The sequence below is a fragment of the Canis aureus genome, chromosome 9 (genome assembly GCF_053574225.1).
Source record: "Canis aureus isolate CA01 chromosome 9, VMU_Caureus_v.1.0, whole genome shotgun sequence".
Taxonomy (NCBI): domain Eukaryota; kingdom Metazoa; phylum Chordata; class Mammalia; order Carnivora; family Canidae; genus Canis; species Canis aureus.
The window spans coordinates 4,869,942-4,884,337 of NC_135619.1; the positions used below are offsets into that span (position 1 = coordinate 4,869,942).

A 14,396-nucleotide genomic window follows, 5' to 3' on the forward strand; every position below is an offset into this window, starting at 1 on the left:
CATGTTCAGTGACGTTTCTAAGAAGGGGCAGGGGGCGGGAAGGGAGGGAAGTATCAGCTGCTCTTTCACTATGTGTGATTATTCTTGTGATTGTTATTATGGTAAGGCTGGAATTGTGTCTGGTCTGTGGCAGATGCTCAGTAAATACTCATTGGATAAATGAAGGGATGCTAATAACATCATTGAACGTTTGCCGCACGCTCGGTACCATCCTGAATTCTTTATGGCAATCTCACAAGGTAATAATGCTTATATTTCCCATCTTAAATGTAGGAAAATTGAGGCAGAGAGAGCCTTAGTCACTTGTCAAGGTCTCCAAGCTGGAACTCGAATCCAGGCTGTCTGGTTCCCTGAGCCTAGGCTTAACCACTTGTCAACATAGCCCTTGTCATCATGCAAAACCTAACTGTACACAGCGCTGTGAAAGAATTGGTGTTATCACCTACGGGCTGCGTCCTGATGGGAGTGAACAGTCCTAGCCCAGGGCTGGCGTGGGGGAGGCAGTCCACAAGGCCAGCAGGCTGAGTCAGGTTTGGCTGCATTCAGTGGGCCGGCTGGCATGGGGACAGGGGCTGGACCCGTGAGCCAGAGCAAGTTACAGAAGGAGGCTGGACGGTCTTGGCCCCAGTGCCCAGGAGGCTGTGGGTGTCCAGGGCCCTCAAGAGCCCGGATGCCGGGTGACTGTGAGCCAGCAGGCAGAGCTTCTGAGAAACAGGGTCTAGGGGCAGGCCTGGTACAAGGGGAGCCGCCCCCAGGGGCTGCAGCGCTGGGCCGGGTGCCCCCACGGCTTGTCCAGGGCCCAGTAGCATCTAGTCCGAGCAGGTGGAAGCCCGAGGGGTCAGCCCAGAAGGCAGGGCTGGGAGCTGCTGGGGCCTGATGCACCCCAGGCGACAGAGGTCTCCAATACACACAGGTGTGGAAAGTTCGAAGGCCTTTGACCTGCTAGACCCCTTGATGTGGGCTGTGACGTGCGAACTCAGACAGCCTGACCCGTTCTCAGCACTTCCGGGGTCCGGAAGACCTGCTCAGGCTGACTTCCCCTCTGAGAGGCTGTGGGCAGGGGCCCGCAGAGCTCCGACCCCCAGGACCCAGCTCTGAAGCTGCGCTCCATGCCCCCCTCACCCTGGAAGGCCTTTGGGTATCCCGGTAGACAGAAACCCGGGAACTTTCTCACGACACAGTTTTCCAAACACTGTCCTTGGGGCCCCAGGCGGCAGCGGGAACACGCAAGAGCCTCATGTAGTTATTTAGCTTGTGAAACCGGGCTAGTGGCACTGCCGTGTGTTTGCACGTTACGTGTGTGAGACATCACGATTCTGAAACTGGCTACTTCTCCTCCACCCCCACGGGGTGGCCGTGGCCGGCCTGGAGCTGTGTTTCTGTCCCGTGTGCACCCAAGGCTGTGCCAGAGGTGGAAATCCGGCAGCAGCTGTGGCTCAACTTCCACACGTGGAGGGAAAGGCATCTGGCAGAAAGAAAGCCACAGAGAAGCCAGGCCGGCCACCTGCTTTCTCTCAGGCTGTCTACTGGGGCAGAGCCAGCCCGGCAGGAGCAGAAGCCTTCAAATGGCACCTAGCCAAGAGTCAGCTGCGTCCAACCGTGGGATTCATAGTGCTGGAAGGAGCTTTGGTCCCGGGTCTGATCCATGTCAGTAACCACACAGCCCAGCTGCTGCCTGTCTCCAGTAGAGTCCGTGGCAGACATCACAGTGGGTCCCAGCATTCTTTCTCTGCTGAGCCTTCAGCCCAGCAGTCTAGGCAGTTGTTGCCAATCGACTGGGGTCGTGTGGACATCCAACCCGCGTTGCCATCCCAGACCTTGTTCATCCTTCTCATTTGCCTGAAGCGGCTGCTGAGCCTAAAAAAGGGAAGTGAGTGACCCAAGATCACATAGTGAACAACAGAACGAGAATGAGGTCCCTTGAGTGTGAGCTCAGTGCCGCTTCCTTTGGATCATACCTGATGAACACAGCATTTGTCATGTCGCTGCTCATCTCATAAACTAGTTCCCTCCCTTCATTTCCACAATGTGATCCCAACCTCACAACACACACACAAAAGTTCCCACCATTTCCCCAGATGGCTGCATATGTCGCTGGAGAAAAGCTGGTACCATCTCCAGTCATGTTAATACAGTAGAATGTCGGGGATCCCTGGGTGGCGCAGCGGTTTCCCGCCTGCCTTTGGCTCAGGGCGCAATCCTGGAGTCCCGGGATCGAGTCCCACATCAGGCTCCCTGCATGGAGCCTGCTTCTCCCTCTGCCTGCGTCTCTGCCTCTCTCTCTCCCTATGTCTCTCATAAATAAATAAATAAATAAAAATAAATCTTTTAAAAAAATAGAGTAGAATGTCTATATTGAGGGAAACGGTGGTGATGCTTCTTTCTTTGCTGCTCAGGGCACACCTGGGGAATCACTTCCCTGTTTAGGACGCCACATTTCAAAAATACAAAGACAGAGGAGACTCCGAATGCTGAGAAGGATAAAAACAGTGCGATGAGGGGGCTCAAAACCTCTCTGTAATTTACAGTCATTGATTTGTTGAAAGTTCAATGGGGAAAGAATAATCTTTTGGCAAATGGTGCTGGGACAACAGGATATCCAAATCTGAAGAAAGGAGGTTAGGCCTCTACCCTCACTCCAGAGACAAAAATTAATTCAAAATGGGACAAAGACCTGAGTATAAGAGGTGAAACTATAAAACTCTTAGAAGACAAACTCATGGTCTTGCATTAGGTCATGGGTTTCTTAGATACAAAACCAAAAGTATAAGTAACAAAAGAAAACACAGATAAATTGGACTTCGCCAAAATTTAAAAACTTTCATGTTCCAAAGGACACCTTTAGCTTTTCGCCAAAAGGAAAGACGGTCACAGAATGGAAGAAAACATTTGCAGACATCTTATAAGGGAGTTGTATCGAGCATATATAAAGAACTTATAGCTCAATAATAAAAAGACAGCCTATTTCTGAAACAGGCAAAGGATCTGAAGACATTTTTCTGGAGAATATATATATATATGTATACATATATATAGTCAGTAACTAAAAAGGATGCTCAACATAATTATACAGCAAGGAATGCAAATGCAAAGCACACTGAGATACCACTGCATACCCATTAGGGCGGCTATAAAATAAAGACGGGCAATGACAAGTGTTGATGAGCATGTGGGGAAATGGGGACCCTCCCAGGCTGCCGCTGGGAATGTGAACTAGTGTAGCCGTTTGGAAAAACAGCCTGGCTGTTCAAGATGCTGCATGTAGAGTGGCCCTTTGTCCTGGCAATGTCTTTCCTAGACATACAAGAGGATTGAAAACAATGTCCAGACAGAAACTTGCACGTGAGAATTAGCAGCATTACTCATGATGGCCCCAAACTGGAAGCAACCCAAATGTCCGTCGACTGGTGGATAAGTACAATGTGGTGTGTTCATGCAGTGGAATGTTACGTGCCAAGAAAAAAGAAGTGAAGTGCATATATACCCTGTGAGCTGTAGTAAAATGGTTGGATGCTAAACACTATCCCAAGTGGGAAAAAACCTTAAAACTGAAGACAAATGGGGAAACAGACTTAACTGTAGAGAAGACACAGAAGATCAGCAGTGGGGAGCTGGTTGGCCAATGGGTGAGACAGGTGACAGGGACTGGGAGTGTGCTTATCTCGATGAGCACTGAGTGGTAGGCAGGGGTGTAGAACCGCTCTCTTGTGTGCCTGGAACTACAACAACACTGTGTGTGAACCAGATAGGATTATCCGGAAGGCAAATCTCTAAAGATGGTAAGTAGACTAGTGGCTGCCAGCGGCCGGGGTATTGGGAGGAAATAATGACTGCGTCATGGGTACAGCATTCCTTTGGGGTGATGAAAATGTCCTAAAATTGTACTGATGATCATTCCAAAAACCGTTGAATTGTATACGTTAAGATGTTGTTAAAAAAAACCAGATTGCTCCGTATGCAACACACGGAGACTGTGTGCGTGAAACGCACAGCTCAGTGCCCGCCAAGGAGCACAGCTGATCCAAGTTCTGGAGTGGCCTCGTGCTGGAGTGGGGCTTTACCCCAGTGTGGGAGGCCTGGGGGGGCCGTGGGCAGCCTTGTCCCTGTGGCTGAGGGTTTCCATGGGGGCAGGTGACAGGTCCCCAAGGCCCGGCACAGGGTGGGGAGCAACAGGAGACGAGACTTCAGGGGAGCACGTCTCATCTCTGTAGAGATTGAGAACTGCTTCCCTGCGTGGCTTGTCCGGTGAGGTCCCGATGGCCCTGCCAGGAGGCAGCTTCACACCCATGGTACCCATCTAGTGGGACGTGACAGAGGGAGCTCCGTGTTAGGGACCGGTCGAGGCAGAGGGCAGTGGCTCGGGAGCTCACAGGGCCTGCGGGGTGATCACTCGTCATCACCTCAGGTCTGCCTCACTGTCCCGGAACACCCCTGGGCCTGACCTGGGTGACCTGGTGCTCAGGGGCGGGGTGTCTCCGCATTGCCTCAGCCCCGCCCTCAGCTTCCAGAGCTGACTTTAGCACACACACGCACATGCACGCACGTGCACACGACTGGAGTTTCCCGTATTCGAGGCTCTGGCAGAAGGACCAGGCTCGGGGCCTGGAGACCTTGCAGCCCGCGTGGCTTCGGCTCGGGACAGGTGCTGGCATCCTGGGGGAAGGGGCGTCGGCGTGCTGTGTGTGTTTTGGACACGTGGGAACCTGGGGACATAACAATGCCCTGAGTCCCCATAATTGAGCTGGGTCAGATCCTGTCATTTCCCCATGTTGCTTCAGACCTCCTGGAACAAATCTCCGCGTACTACAGAGGGCTGAGCCCCTCCACAGCCCTCCCTGGTCCCGTTGTCTTCCCTCCCTTGGGTGGTGACCGCCTTCTGAGGTTGGCGTGTGTGCATCCAGCGACCGCACACGTCACTGTCACATCTGTTCTTACATCCGAGTCCTTCTGTTCCTTCTGTAATGTGCTTACTTTACTCAACATCGGGTTTGTAGGATTTTAAAGCCTCTTCTTTTAATGTGATTTCAGACCCCCAGAAACGTTGCGGGGTCAGTGCAGCACATTCCTCTATGTGCACTCCTCACCCAGAGCCACCAGTTCTTGACCTTTTGTCACATCTGCTTGTTCCCGCTCATTGCTTCCCCCAAACCTTCTGAGATCAGGCTGCAGACACTGTGACTCTTGAACCCCCTGTATTTTAGTGGGTGTTTCACAAACACGAAGATGTTGTCTTACCTAACCTCAGCACAGGGCCCCAAATCAGGGAACAGACAGGATTCTAATTTAACCCCGTAGCCCTGGTTCCTGCCATTTAGCAGCTGCATGACAGTTGCGGGGGAATGGACTCACAACCTCTGGACCCGTTCTCTTATGGATGATGTGGGTCGGTCCCGTCCTCTGGTCGTTGCAGACGCCACAGCACACTGTCCTCATTGTCCCCGTGTGCCTCCTGGGGGGTTGCCGGGCCTAGGCCATGGCATCCCCAACTCTCTGGGCTTTTGCCAGTCACTTTCAGAGCAGGGCCCCATCTGCCTTCCTGCCTCCCTTCACCCTCTTAGTGCTCTGGCAGCTTTCAGGAGGCTGAGCCATGGATTCCTACCTATCTCAGGCCATCTTGCACCTTGCTGCTGTAGCAACAGGTGTCCCAGAGACAAGCAGGGCATGACTGCATACTGGTTACCGCAACTAGAACAAAAACCCATTTGAAGTGTCACCACGCAGCCAGGTGCCGCACACTTGCACACAGCAGGTGTCACCAGCTCCGAGGCACAGAGAAGGAAACCAAGGCCCGCAGGGGTCCAGTGCCTGCTCTTGGTCCCTTGGCCAGGCAATGGCAGGGGGTGGGACAGACACTGCAGGAGTCCGGTTGCCTATGCTGTGGGGGGCATGTGAGTGGCCACTGACCCTCTAACCGTGAGTCTGCAGAGGGGGCACCAGTGCGAGGTTGATGTTCCTTCCTGCAACATCTCACCTCCTCCCACACACCTGCCCTTGGGTTTCTGGTCCCTTCCCGTCTGTGCAGGATTCATTTCCCCGAGGGACAGTCGGCACAGAGGACAAAGAAAAAGATGGGGTGTTGGGGGCAGCAAGGAGCGGCCGTCTTGTCTCACCCTGGGGTGTGAGGTGCAGCTGGCACTCAAGCCCACCAGAGTCCCAGGCAGGGCACCTGCCCTCCATGACCTCTGGACAATCCTGTCCCAGCTGCAGAGACAGGTACCAGCTTGAAAGGGAGGAAAGGGGGATCCCTGGGTGGCCCAGCGGTTTGGCGCCTGCCTTTGGCCCAGGGCGCGATCCTGGAGTCCCGGGATTGAGTCCCACGTTGGGCTCCCGGCATGGAGCCTGCTTCTCCCGCTCCTGTTTCTCTGCCTCTCTCTCTCTCTCTATGTCTATCATAAATAAATAAATCTTTAAAAAAAAAAAGAAAAAGAAAAAGAAAGGGAGGAAAGGAGCTTCAGACTTCAGAAATTGAGGCTGGGTCCTGGAATTCACCCCACAATTCAGCTACGGCTTTGAGAGGTCATGTTTTGTTTTGTTTTGTTTTTAAGATTTTATTTGCTTATTAATGAGAGACACAGAGAGAGGCAGAGACCCAGGCGGAGGGAGAAGCAGGCTCCATGCAGGGAGCCCAGTGCAGGACTCGATCCCAGAACCCCAAGTTCATGCCCTGAGCTGAAGGCAAACGCTCAACTCCTGAGCCCCCTAGGGGCCCCTTGAGAGGTTGACTCATAAGGACCCCATCATAATCGTCATGCAGGGAGCCCTCTTCATACCACCTGTCTGCCCACCTCACCCTTGCTCCCCAGAGGGATCCTCCCATGAGCTGCTAATACTTACTCCTGACTTTCCAGAAGAAGACACTGGAGGTCACAGTGGTTGGCTAGGTAGGGCATCCCAGCCCCACCACCGAGTGGGTGGCACAACCGGGATCTGAGCCAGGCTTGGGAGACCCCAAAGCCAATAGCTCTCCGGCTGTCTGCATTCATCTGTGTGACACGCAGGGTTATTGTCACACATTTGTTTAAGATGGATTTTAATCATGTAAGTATGGCTCAGTTAGTGTGAAAAATGGAAACAAACTCCCCGCATGATGCAGAGGACTGTCTCTAACAATTCCTTACATGCCTTCTGGAGGTTATCTCTCTGTGTATTTGGATGTGTGTGTATGTTTGTTCATACTCCGAAGGGTACAGCAGACATCATCACACACTTTCTTTGCTATGTGCTACAAGGTGTTAAGTACACAGGGAAATTCTAAAATTTCTTCAAGAGCTAGCCGACGGTCATGGTCTGAAGCCACATTACCTGGGGTTGGGGTTCGAATCCCAGCTCAGCCTCTTGCTGGCTGTGTGACCCTGCGTGGGGCCGTCCTTGGGGCTGTGCCTCACTGTCCTCATCTCTGCCTGGGGTGGTTGGGTGACTGGGGTTAATTTCTCAGGACTGGGGCAGTTTTCTAAAACGTCACAGCTTAAAACAGCAGAAGTGTATTGTCTCACCATCCTAGAGGCCAGAGGTCCAGCATCAAGGGGTCGGCAGAGCTGGTCCACCTGCAGGCTCTGAGACTTGTCCGCTCCCTCTCTTGTCGCTCCTGGCAAGCGGGGGCATGAGCCCCGACGCTCCCGGGCTGGGGCGTCCTCACCCAGTGTCTTCCCCTGCCGTCACGCGACCCCTCTAGCACCTCTCCACGACATTCCCTCTGCTTGTGAGGACACCTTCACTGGTTTTAGGGCCCATCCGACATGCTGGGGCGAACTCATCCTTCCATCAAATAAAGTCACATTTTTAGGTACCAGGGGTTAGAATTTGGACAAAGCATTTTGGGGGACACAGTGCCACCTGGGCAGGTAGAGGTAAGGTCAACTAAGTGAAGGGCATGCATGGACAGACCCCCACAGAGCTGTGCCCTGGGCATCACATGGGCAGGCTGCTGCCCTGACGGGCTTTACCAGGGCCCCCTCCCACCCAGCCCGTGTCACCTGTGTGCCCACGCACCTTGGACACAGTGACTGCACTATCCCGTGATGTCTTCCACTGAAGCCACACCTGGCCCCTGCAGACCTGAGAGCCGGCGAGGGCGTCTCCATCTTGATGGACCCCCCTTGGTCTTGACGCTGCTTGGGGTTGGGATCATGGGTGGGACTGAGATGCCCTTTGCCGGTCCTGTCCTTCCATCCCACAGTCCACTCGAGCCCTGGCTGAGTCCCCTTCAGGGAGGCTCACGCTGAGGCATCGCCAAGCTGCCTCCCTGGGGCTGGGGCCCTCATGGCCTGGGAAACGTCTTCACGCCTTCCAAAACGGGCAGCGTCAAGCCAGGCCCTCCACCTGAGCGGTCACGCAGCTCGCTGATCCCACACGCCCTTGGCCAGCCTCTCCGCCCAGACCAGAGCTCTCCTCCTGGCCCCTGTGACGGGGACCCAGGCCAGGCCAGGGCTGTTGGATGTGCCAATTCACCTGTTCTCCGGGGGGCTGGTGAGAAAGTACTCCAGAAACCCTGGCCGCTGCCTCTGGGCAGGTCCCTGCAGCGCGGGGTGAGGGTCTCCCGAGTGTGACCGCTCTGCCTCTGGGCGGGCAGCCCGGGGTCCAGGGCCAGCCAGCCTGGTTGGAGCTCGTGAACAGCCCCTCTGTCCCCTAGAGCTGCTCTAAAGCCTCCGAAGCGCACTGCTTTTCGCCGACCGTGCTGTTTGTTACCCCGGCTCCTGTGGCTGCCCTTGCAGGGCCTTCAGCTGGAGTTTGGCCGCCGACGGGGAGGGCATGAGTGCCCAGGTCAGCTGCTCTGCCAGCAGGTACCAGTCAGACAAGGAGCAGCTGAGGCTGGGCGAGCTTTGAGCCTTGCTCCGAGTCACAAGAGCACTAGACCCTGAAGGAACAAGGTGATGGAGGAGCACACCTGCTCTGACCGGGCCCAAGAAGGGCGGCGGGGCCAGCCCCTCTGACCCCTGAATCCTTGCCAACTCCAGGCCCTGGGTCACGTGAGCTCCCTGGGCGCCCACCTGCAAAGTGCCCAGGCTGGTGACAGAGCTCAAGCAGAGGTACAAGTGCCCAGAACCGACACTGTGTCCGACTTTGTCCCGGGGCTGCCATGACTGGCCTGCCTGGACATGTCAGCTCTAACTGCCAGGAACTGTCGCCGGACCCACATGGCATGTGAGCTTGCAGGTTACCTCTGGGGCCAGGGGCTGACTCGGCCATAATCCAAGTGCAACATACAGACGCCTGCCTGGTCACCCTAGTCTAATGTGCTAAGTCCCAAAATCAGCACTACAAAGTGGAGGAGTTGTGGTGAGAGGAATCCCAACAGGAGGATTGGAAGGATAGAAAAACAAGAGTTAACACGTGTGGAGCTATGCCGAGCACTCAACCCTCCTCTGTCTCGCTGAATTTTATAACAACCCTATCAGGTGAGGGTTCTTATTACCCTTTTACAGACGCTTAAACTGAAGCCCAGAGAAGTACCGTAAGTGGCCAGAGATCACATGGTCTGGGCTCAGACTCCGGGCTTCTGAACAGGTCTTGAGGGATGGGGGTGACTTCCTGTAAAAGATTTTAACCATGCAGAAGATTGAAAGAATTTTGCAGTGAACACCCACCTACCCACTACTTACCCTGAATGCTTTTGCATATTCAATATATTACATATCTACCTGCCCCTCTATCTTTCTGTGAATCCATCCTTCTTTTCTTTTCTTTTTTTTTTTTAAGATTTTATCTATTTTTTCCTGAGAGACACAGAGAGAGGCAGAGACACAGGCAGAGGGAAAAGCAGGCTCCATGCAGGGACCCCAATGTAGGACTCGATCCCCGGACCCTGGGATCAAGCCCTGAGCCAAAGGCAGACACTCAACCATGGAGCCACCCAGGCGTCCCCATCTTTCTTTTTTATTTTTTTATTTTTTTCTTTAAAGATTTTATTTATTTATTCATGAGAGACACAGAGAGAGAGACAGAGAGGCAGAGACACAGGCAGAGGGAGAAGCAGGCTCCACGCAGGGAGCCCGACATGGGACTCGATCCTGGGACTCCAGAATCATGCCCTGGGCTGAAGGCAGGCGCCCAACCGCTGAGCCACCCAGGGATCCCCCCATTTTTCTTTTTGAATGCATTTCAAAGACTGGGCACCCACGACTATTTTATTATAGATATCATTGACTATGTCTAGTATTTATTTAAACAGTTAAAACAGTTCGGTATTTACTTACTATTCTTTTTATGGTTTCGGTGTAAATTTACATGCGATAAAATGTACACTCACACGTCTCACGGTACCACTTGAGCATCACCCGCATGGACTCACACAGTATGTATTTCCGTGCACCTGGCTGCTTTCACTTGGCTTCTGAGGTCCACCCATACAGTTGTGCGGATCCGCGCTTCCTCTTCTACTGGGGACGCACCGCTGTCTGTGGTCCATTCTCCCCAATGGACTCCTGGGCCAGGTTCAGGCTGTGATGAGTAAAGCTGCTGGAATATTCACACACAGGTCTTTGCGTGGACATACACCCTCATTTCTCTAGGGTAGGTTCCCAGGAGCAGGATTGGCTGGGCCTACGGCAGGTGTATGCTTACATTCCTAAAAAATGCCCCTTTCCCCAAGTGGTCGTGCCAGTTTACATTCTCTCTGGTAATGCGCCAGTTCTACTTACTGCCCATCCTTTACCAACACGTGATTTTGTCAGTCTTTTTTAATTTCAGCCATTCTGGAGTTTGCATCGAGGTATCTCATTGTGGTTTTAATTTGCATGTCCCTAGTGACTAATGATGTCGTTCACCTGCTTACTGGTCACTGATACGTCTTCGTGGAGGTGTTCTCAAACCTTTTGCCCATTTTTAAACATGAACTTATTTGTTCTTCGTTAGATGTACGCTTCGCATGTATTTTCTCCCAGTCTGGTTCGAGTGTTCCTTTTCTTCATGAGGAGTTTTGATGGGTACAGATTTAATTAGTTTAAATCATCCATCTTTCCTTTTATGGTACTTGCTTTCTTGGTCCAATCCACTAAACGTGTGCCTGCCCATTGGACAAAATGTCAGGAGGAGGGAACAGGGAACCTGAAGGTATCAGAGGTGGACAGGGCCGCTGGCCGGAGTGCCAGGTGGGCACGTGCAGGTTCTACTGAGGTGGTGGAGGGCAGCCTCTTGTCGGGGAGCTTACGATGTGGGGGGAGGGCTCAGAAAGTGAATGTTTTTCCATCTTAGGAGACCAGATGGGATACTTTAGGCAGTGGGAGACATGGAAAGTTTTAGAGCAGGAGGGGACGTGATCCCAAGGGAGGTGGTACAGTCCACGTGACACCAGAGCCTGGACAGGGTTTCTCCTTGGTTGTCCTGTCCCCAGGATGCAGGGGGGACTTCCAGGGAGCTGGGGGCAGGGAGCAGCTTCATATCTGTGGATCTTTGCAGACTTTCCGTGGCTCAGGAGCCACCCAGGCCCCACAAGGTCTTGGTGGGCCCATTTCCTGCTGAGGAAGCTTGCGTGTTCTTGTGGTCCGGTCCCTCCCTGGAAGCCCAGGGAAGCTCTTCATACATGGATTTAGGATCGACGCTGTCAGGGGCTCCAGAATCCCTAGAGGGATCCCCACCCTGCCCCTTCCAGCCTCCCCTCGCCCCCACCCCCACCCCCACCCTCAGCCCCAGCCCCATCCCCAACACCTGCCAGCCCCCAGGCTTCCTCGAGGTTGCCCCAGGTGGGGTAGTTCAAAGTCCTCTGCTCTTTCCCAGATGGCTGCATCCTTGCTACGGCTCAGCACGACCCAACCTGCTCTAGTTCACTCGTTCCGTCTGTTATCTGACCCCTCTCCTAGAGATGAGGTTTGTTGTCTTGGTTTGGTTCAGTTTGGTTCTTACTCTTGTTCTCTGCTCTAAGCCTGTTCCTAGAACAATATCTGCAGGAAATGTTCATATTGTGAGTGAATAAGAGACAGACCCCCACCTTCCCCCAAGAGCCTGTTGGTCTGTTTGATCATGGCCTTAATCCTAAGGAGAAAATGAGGACCTTTGTCCCCAGGACCCAGGCTGTGCCTAGGGCTACCCAGTGAACGGAGGGATCTTCCAGGCCACCCCCTGGCCGTTGCACAGATGAGAAAGGACTCACCGAGGGCTGAACCTGGTTGGGCAGAGAGGAAATGGGAGCTGTCACTCCCAGCTGCCCCAAGAATCCAGGCTGCTCCTGGGAGAGACCCCCCACCAGGTGGGAGGTTTAAAGATTCTCAGGAAGCCTTCTGGTGCCGCATGGCTAGTGGCTACATCCTTGGACAGCACATGTCCACCTGGTTGGCAGTTATGCGGGTATAGACATATCTAAGAGTCCGTCTAGATGTGTGTACTAACAGCTCGTACATCTCACTGTAAATTGCACTTCAATTTAAAAGTTTTTTAAAAATTCCTCCCCAGAGCTCTGCCCAAATGCCCCCTGTGTTTCCCTGAAGACACCTTGGGGTAGAATTGACCACTTCTGGTTAATTCTTATTATCTTAACAATCCTTATTATGTTTTATTTCAGCCTGTGCCTCAGCTGGTTGTTTCTGTGTGTATCCAACCCATTCCATCATAAGCACCCTATGGTTGCATATGTTTTAATTCCAGAGGGCCTCTGGCTTCACAGATGCTAAATGAACAAACACGGTTGAATTGACTCTCCGCTGCATGTGCACGGCAGTCAGGCTGCCTGCAGGACAGGCTGATCATTTGATTTTGTTGTCAGTCCTGTTCCAGGTGTTGGCAAAGAAGAGGGAGAGGAAGAGGAGGAGGAGGATGTCATGGGGCCTTGTCTGCCAGTCAGCCCGAAGAACTGCCTTCCCCTGCGAGGTATTAGTGTCCTGGAGAAGCTCATCAAAACATGCCCGGTGTGGCTGCAACTGGGTCTGGGCCGGATGGAGGCAGCCAGGATCCTGCAGCAAGAGGCAGCTGGGGTGAGTTGGGGTCTTTTTATTTCATAGCCGATATAGGGCAGGCACAGCTGCAAGGGGCTGCCAGGCTTCCACCCCACCAGTGCCCATTGGCTTTCCTTTCTTGGGTTTGTCAGCTTTTTGACTGGGGTGTATTTTCCAGAACTCGGGAGTGAGAGACAGGTGAGATGTCTGGTTCCTGCTCTGGAGAGAACAGCGGACCGCGCAGCCGGCGTGGCCAGTCTGGGCACTGGGGCACCTGAGAGGCAGGATTGACACTTGGAGACGTCAGCCAGGCGTCAGGGAGCAGAGGGCATCAGAGCCAGAGGGGCCTGAGAAATTATTTGACACCCTTCCATTTGACATATGAGAACAAGGGGCTCTTGCATTGAGCCAAGGGGTTTTAGAGTTTCTGAGGCTCACTTTTCTCACTTTGAAATGGGGCTGTTAAGGAAAGTGGTTTGGTCCAGGCTGTCTGAGCAGTACGGGGGAAGAAGGGTAGGTAGATAGTGAAATGTGAGTCAGAGCGCATCAGATGCCACCCACCCCCACCCCACCCTGCACATCTTCTCTTACATGCCACTTCCTTTTTTAAAAATGTTTAATTGGTCTAATTATAAAAGCGATAAACATATATAGTGACTGTAAAAAAAAAAAATCAAGCTGGACAAAAGAGTCTTCTCAGAGTGTTTGCCACCTAACCTACTTCCCAGAAGCCTTTTTCTGGTTTGGTTTTGCGTTGAGGTGAACTTCACATCACAGAGAATGAGCCGTGTTGGAGCCCAGCGTTCAGGCTGTCTCAGTGCTGTGCACGCAGCACCTCTGCTTTCAGGAACATCTGCCACCCCAACATGAGCCTGGCGCCCGTTGAAGCAGCAAGTGTCCATCTCCCCACCCCCCACCCTACCCCCGGCCACACCGCCTGCCACAGGAGCCAGGTCAGATGCACAGCATGTCCCCAGGCCCGACCTGCTGAATGCCAGGCTGGCGGCAGCCGTGTCCCCAGGCCCATGGCGGGCTCTCCCCGAGGGCTCGCGCAGGGGTTGGCACCACTGCCCCCAGCACCCGCCGAGGTGGGCCTTCCAACCAGGCCCAGCGTACAGAAGATATAACTGAGGCACAGAGAGGTCGAGTGGCTGCCCCCAGGTGACTCAGTGAGCAGGTGCCCGGGTTGGATTTAGAGCCCAGGCCACCCACTGCTGCTGCGCTGGGTCATACCTGTTCGAGCACCCAGGTCCTACCTGTCTGCCCTCTGCCAGGGCCCCTGCTGTACAGCGTGTCAGGCTGTGTGCACTGTGCTGGGGAACAGTCCAGGCTCCCAAACACATGGGGCTCAGCTGGCCAGGGGCTTCGCTGACCTTGGACAGGATAAAATCCATCACGTGCTGATCACGTGCTGCAGAACCTGCGAATCACCTCCAGCAGAGTTCTGGCCTCGCTGTCCCACGGGGGCCCCACCACAGGGCGTGCGGACCACAGAGGCCGGGCCAAGACCCAAGGGGGGGATCTCCTGTGCAT

The 14,396-nt window shown here is 53.7% G+C and overlaps 1 protein-coding gene across 2 annotated transcripts in view; it reads left to right on the forward strand.

The window, feature by feature from the left end:
* The window catches only part of RIN3 (Ras and Rab interactor 3), a 104,762-nt gene that overhangs the window by 19,817 nt on the left and 70,549 nt on the right, over positions 1 to 14,396 (forward strand). The window contains exon 2 of one of the 2 annotated variants that reach the window (XM_077908538.1): positions 12,695 to 12,902. In XM_077908538.1, coding sequence (XP_077764664.1) covers positions 12,695 to 12,902 — 208 coding nt within the window. Of the gene's footprint in view, positions 1 to 12,694; positions 12,903 to 14,396 lie in introns of those variants that run through there. The other variant, XM_077908539.1, reaches the window with a different exon arrangement.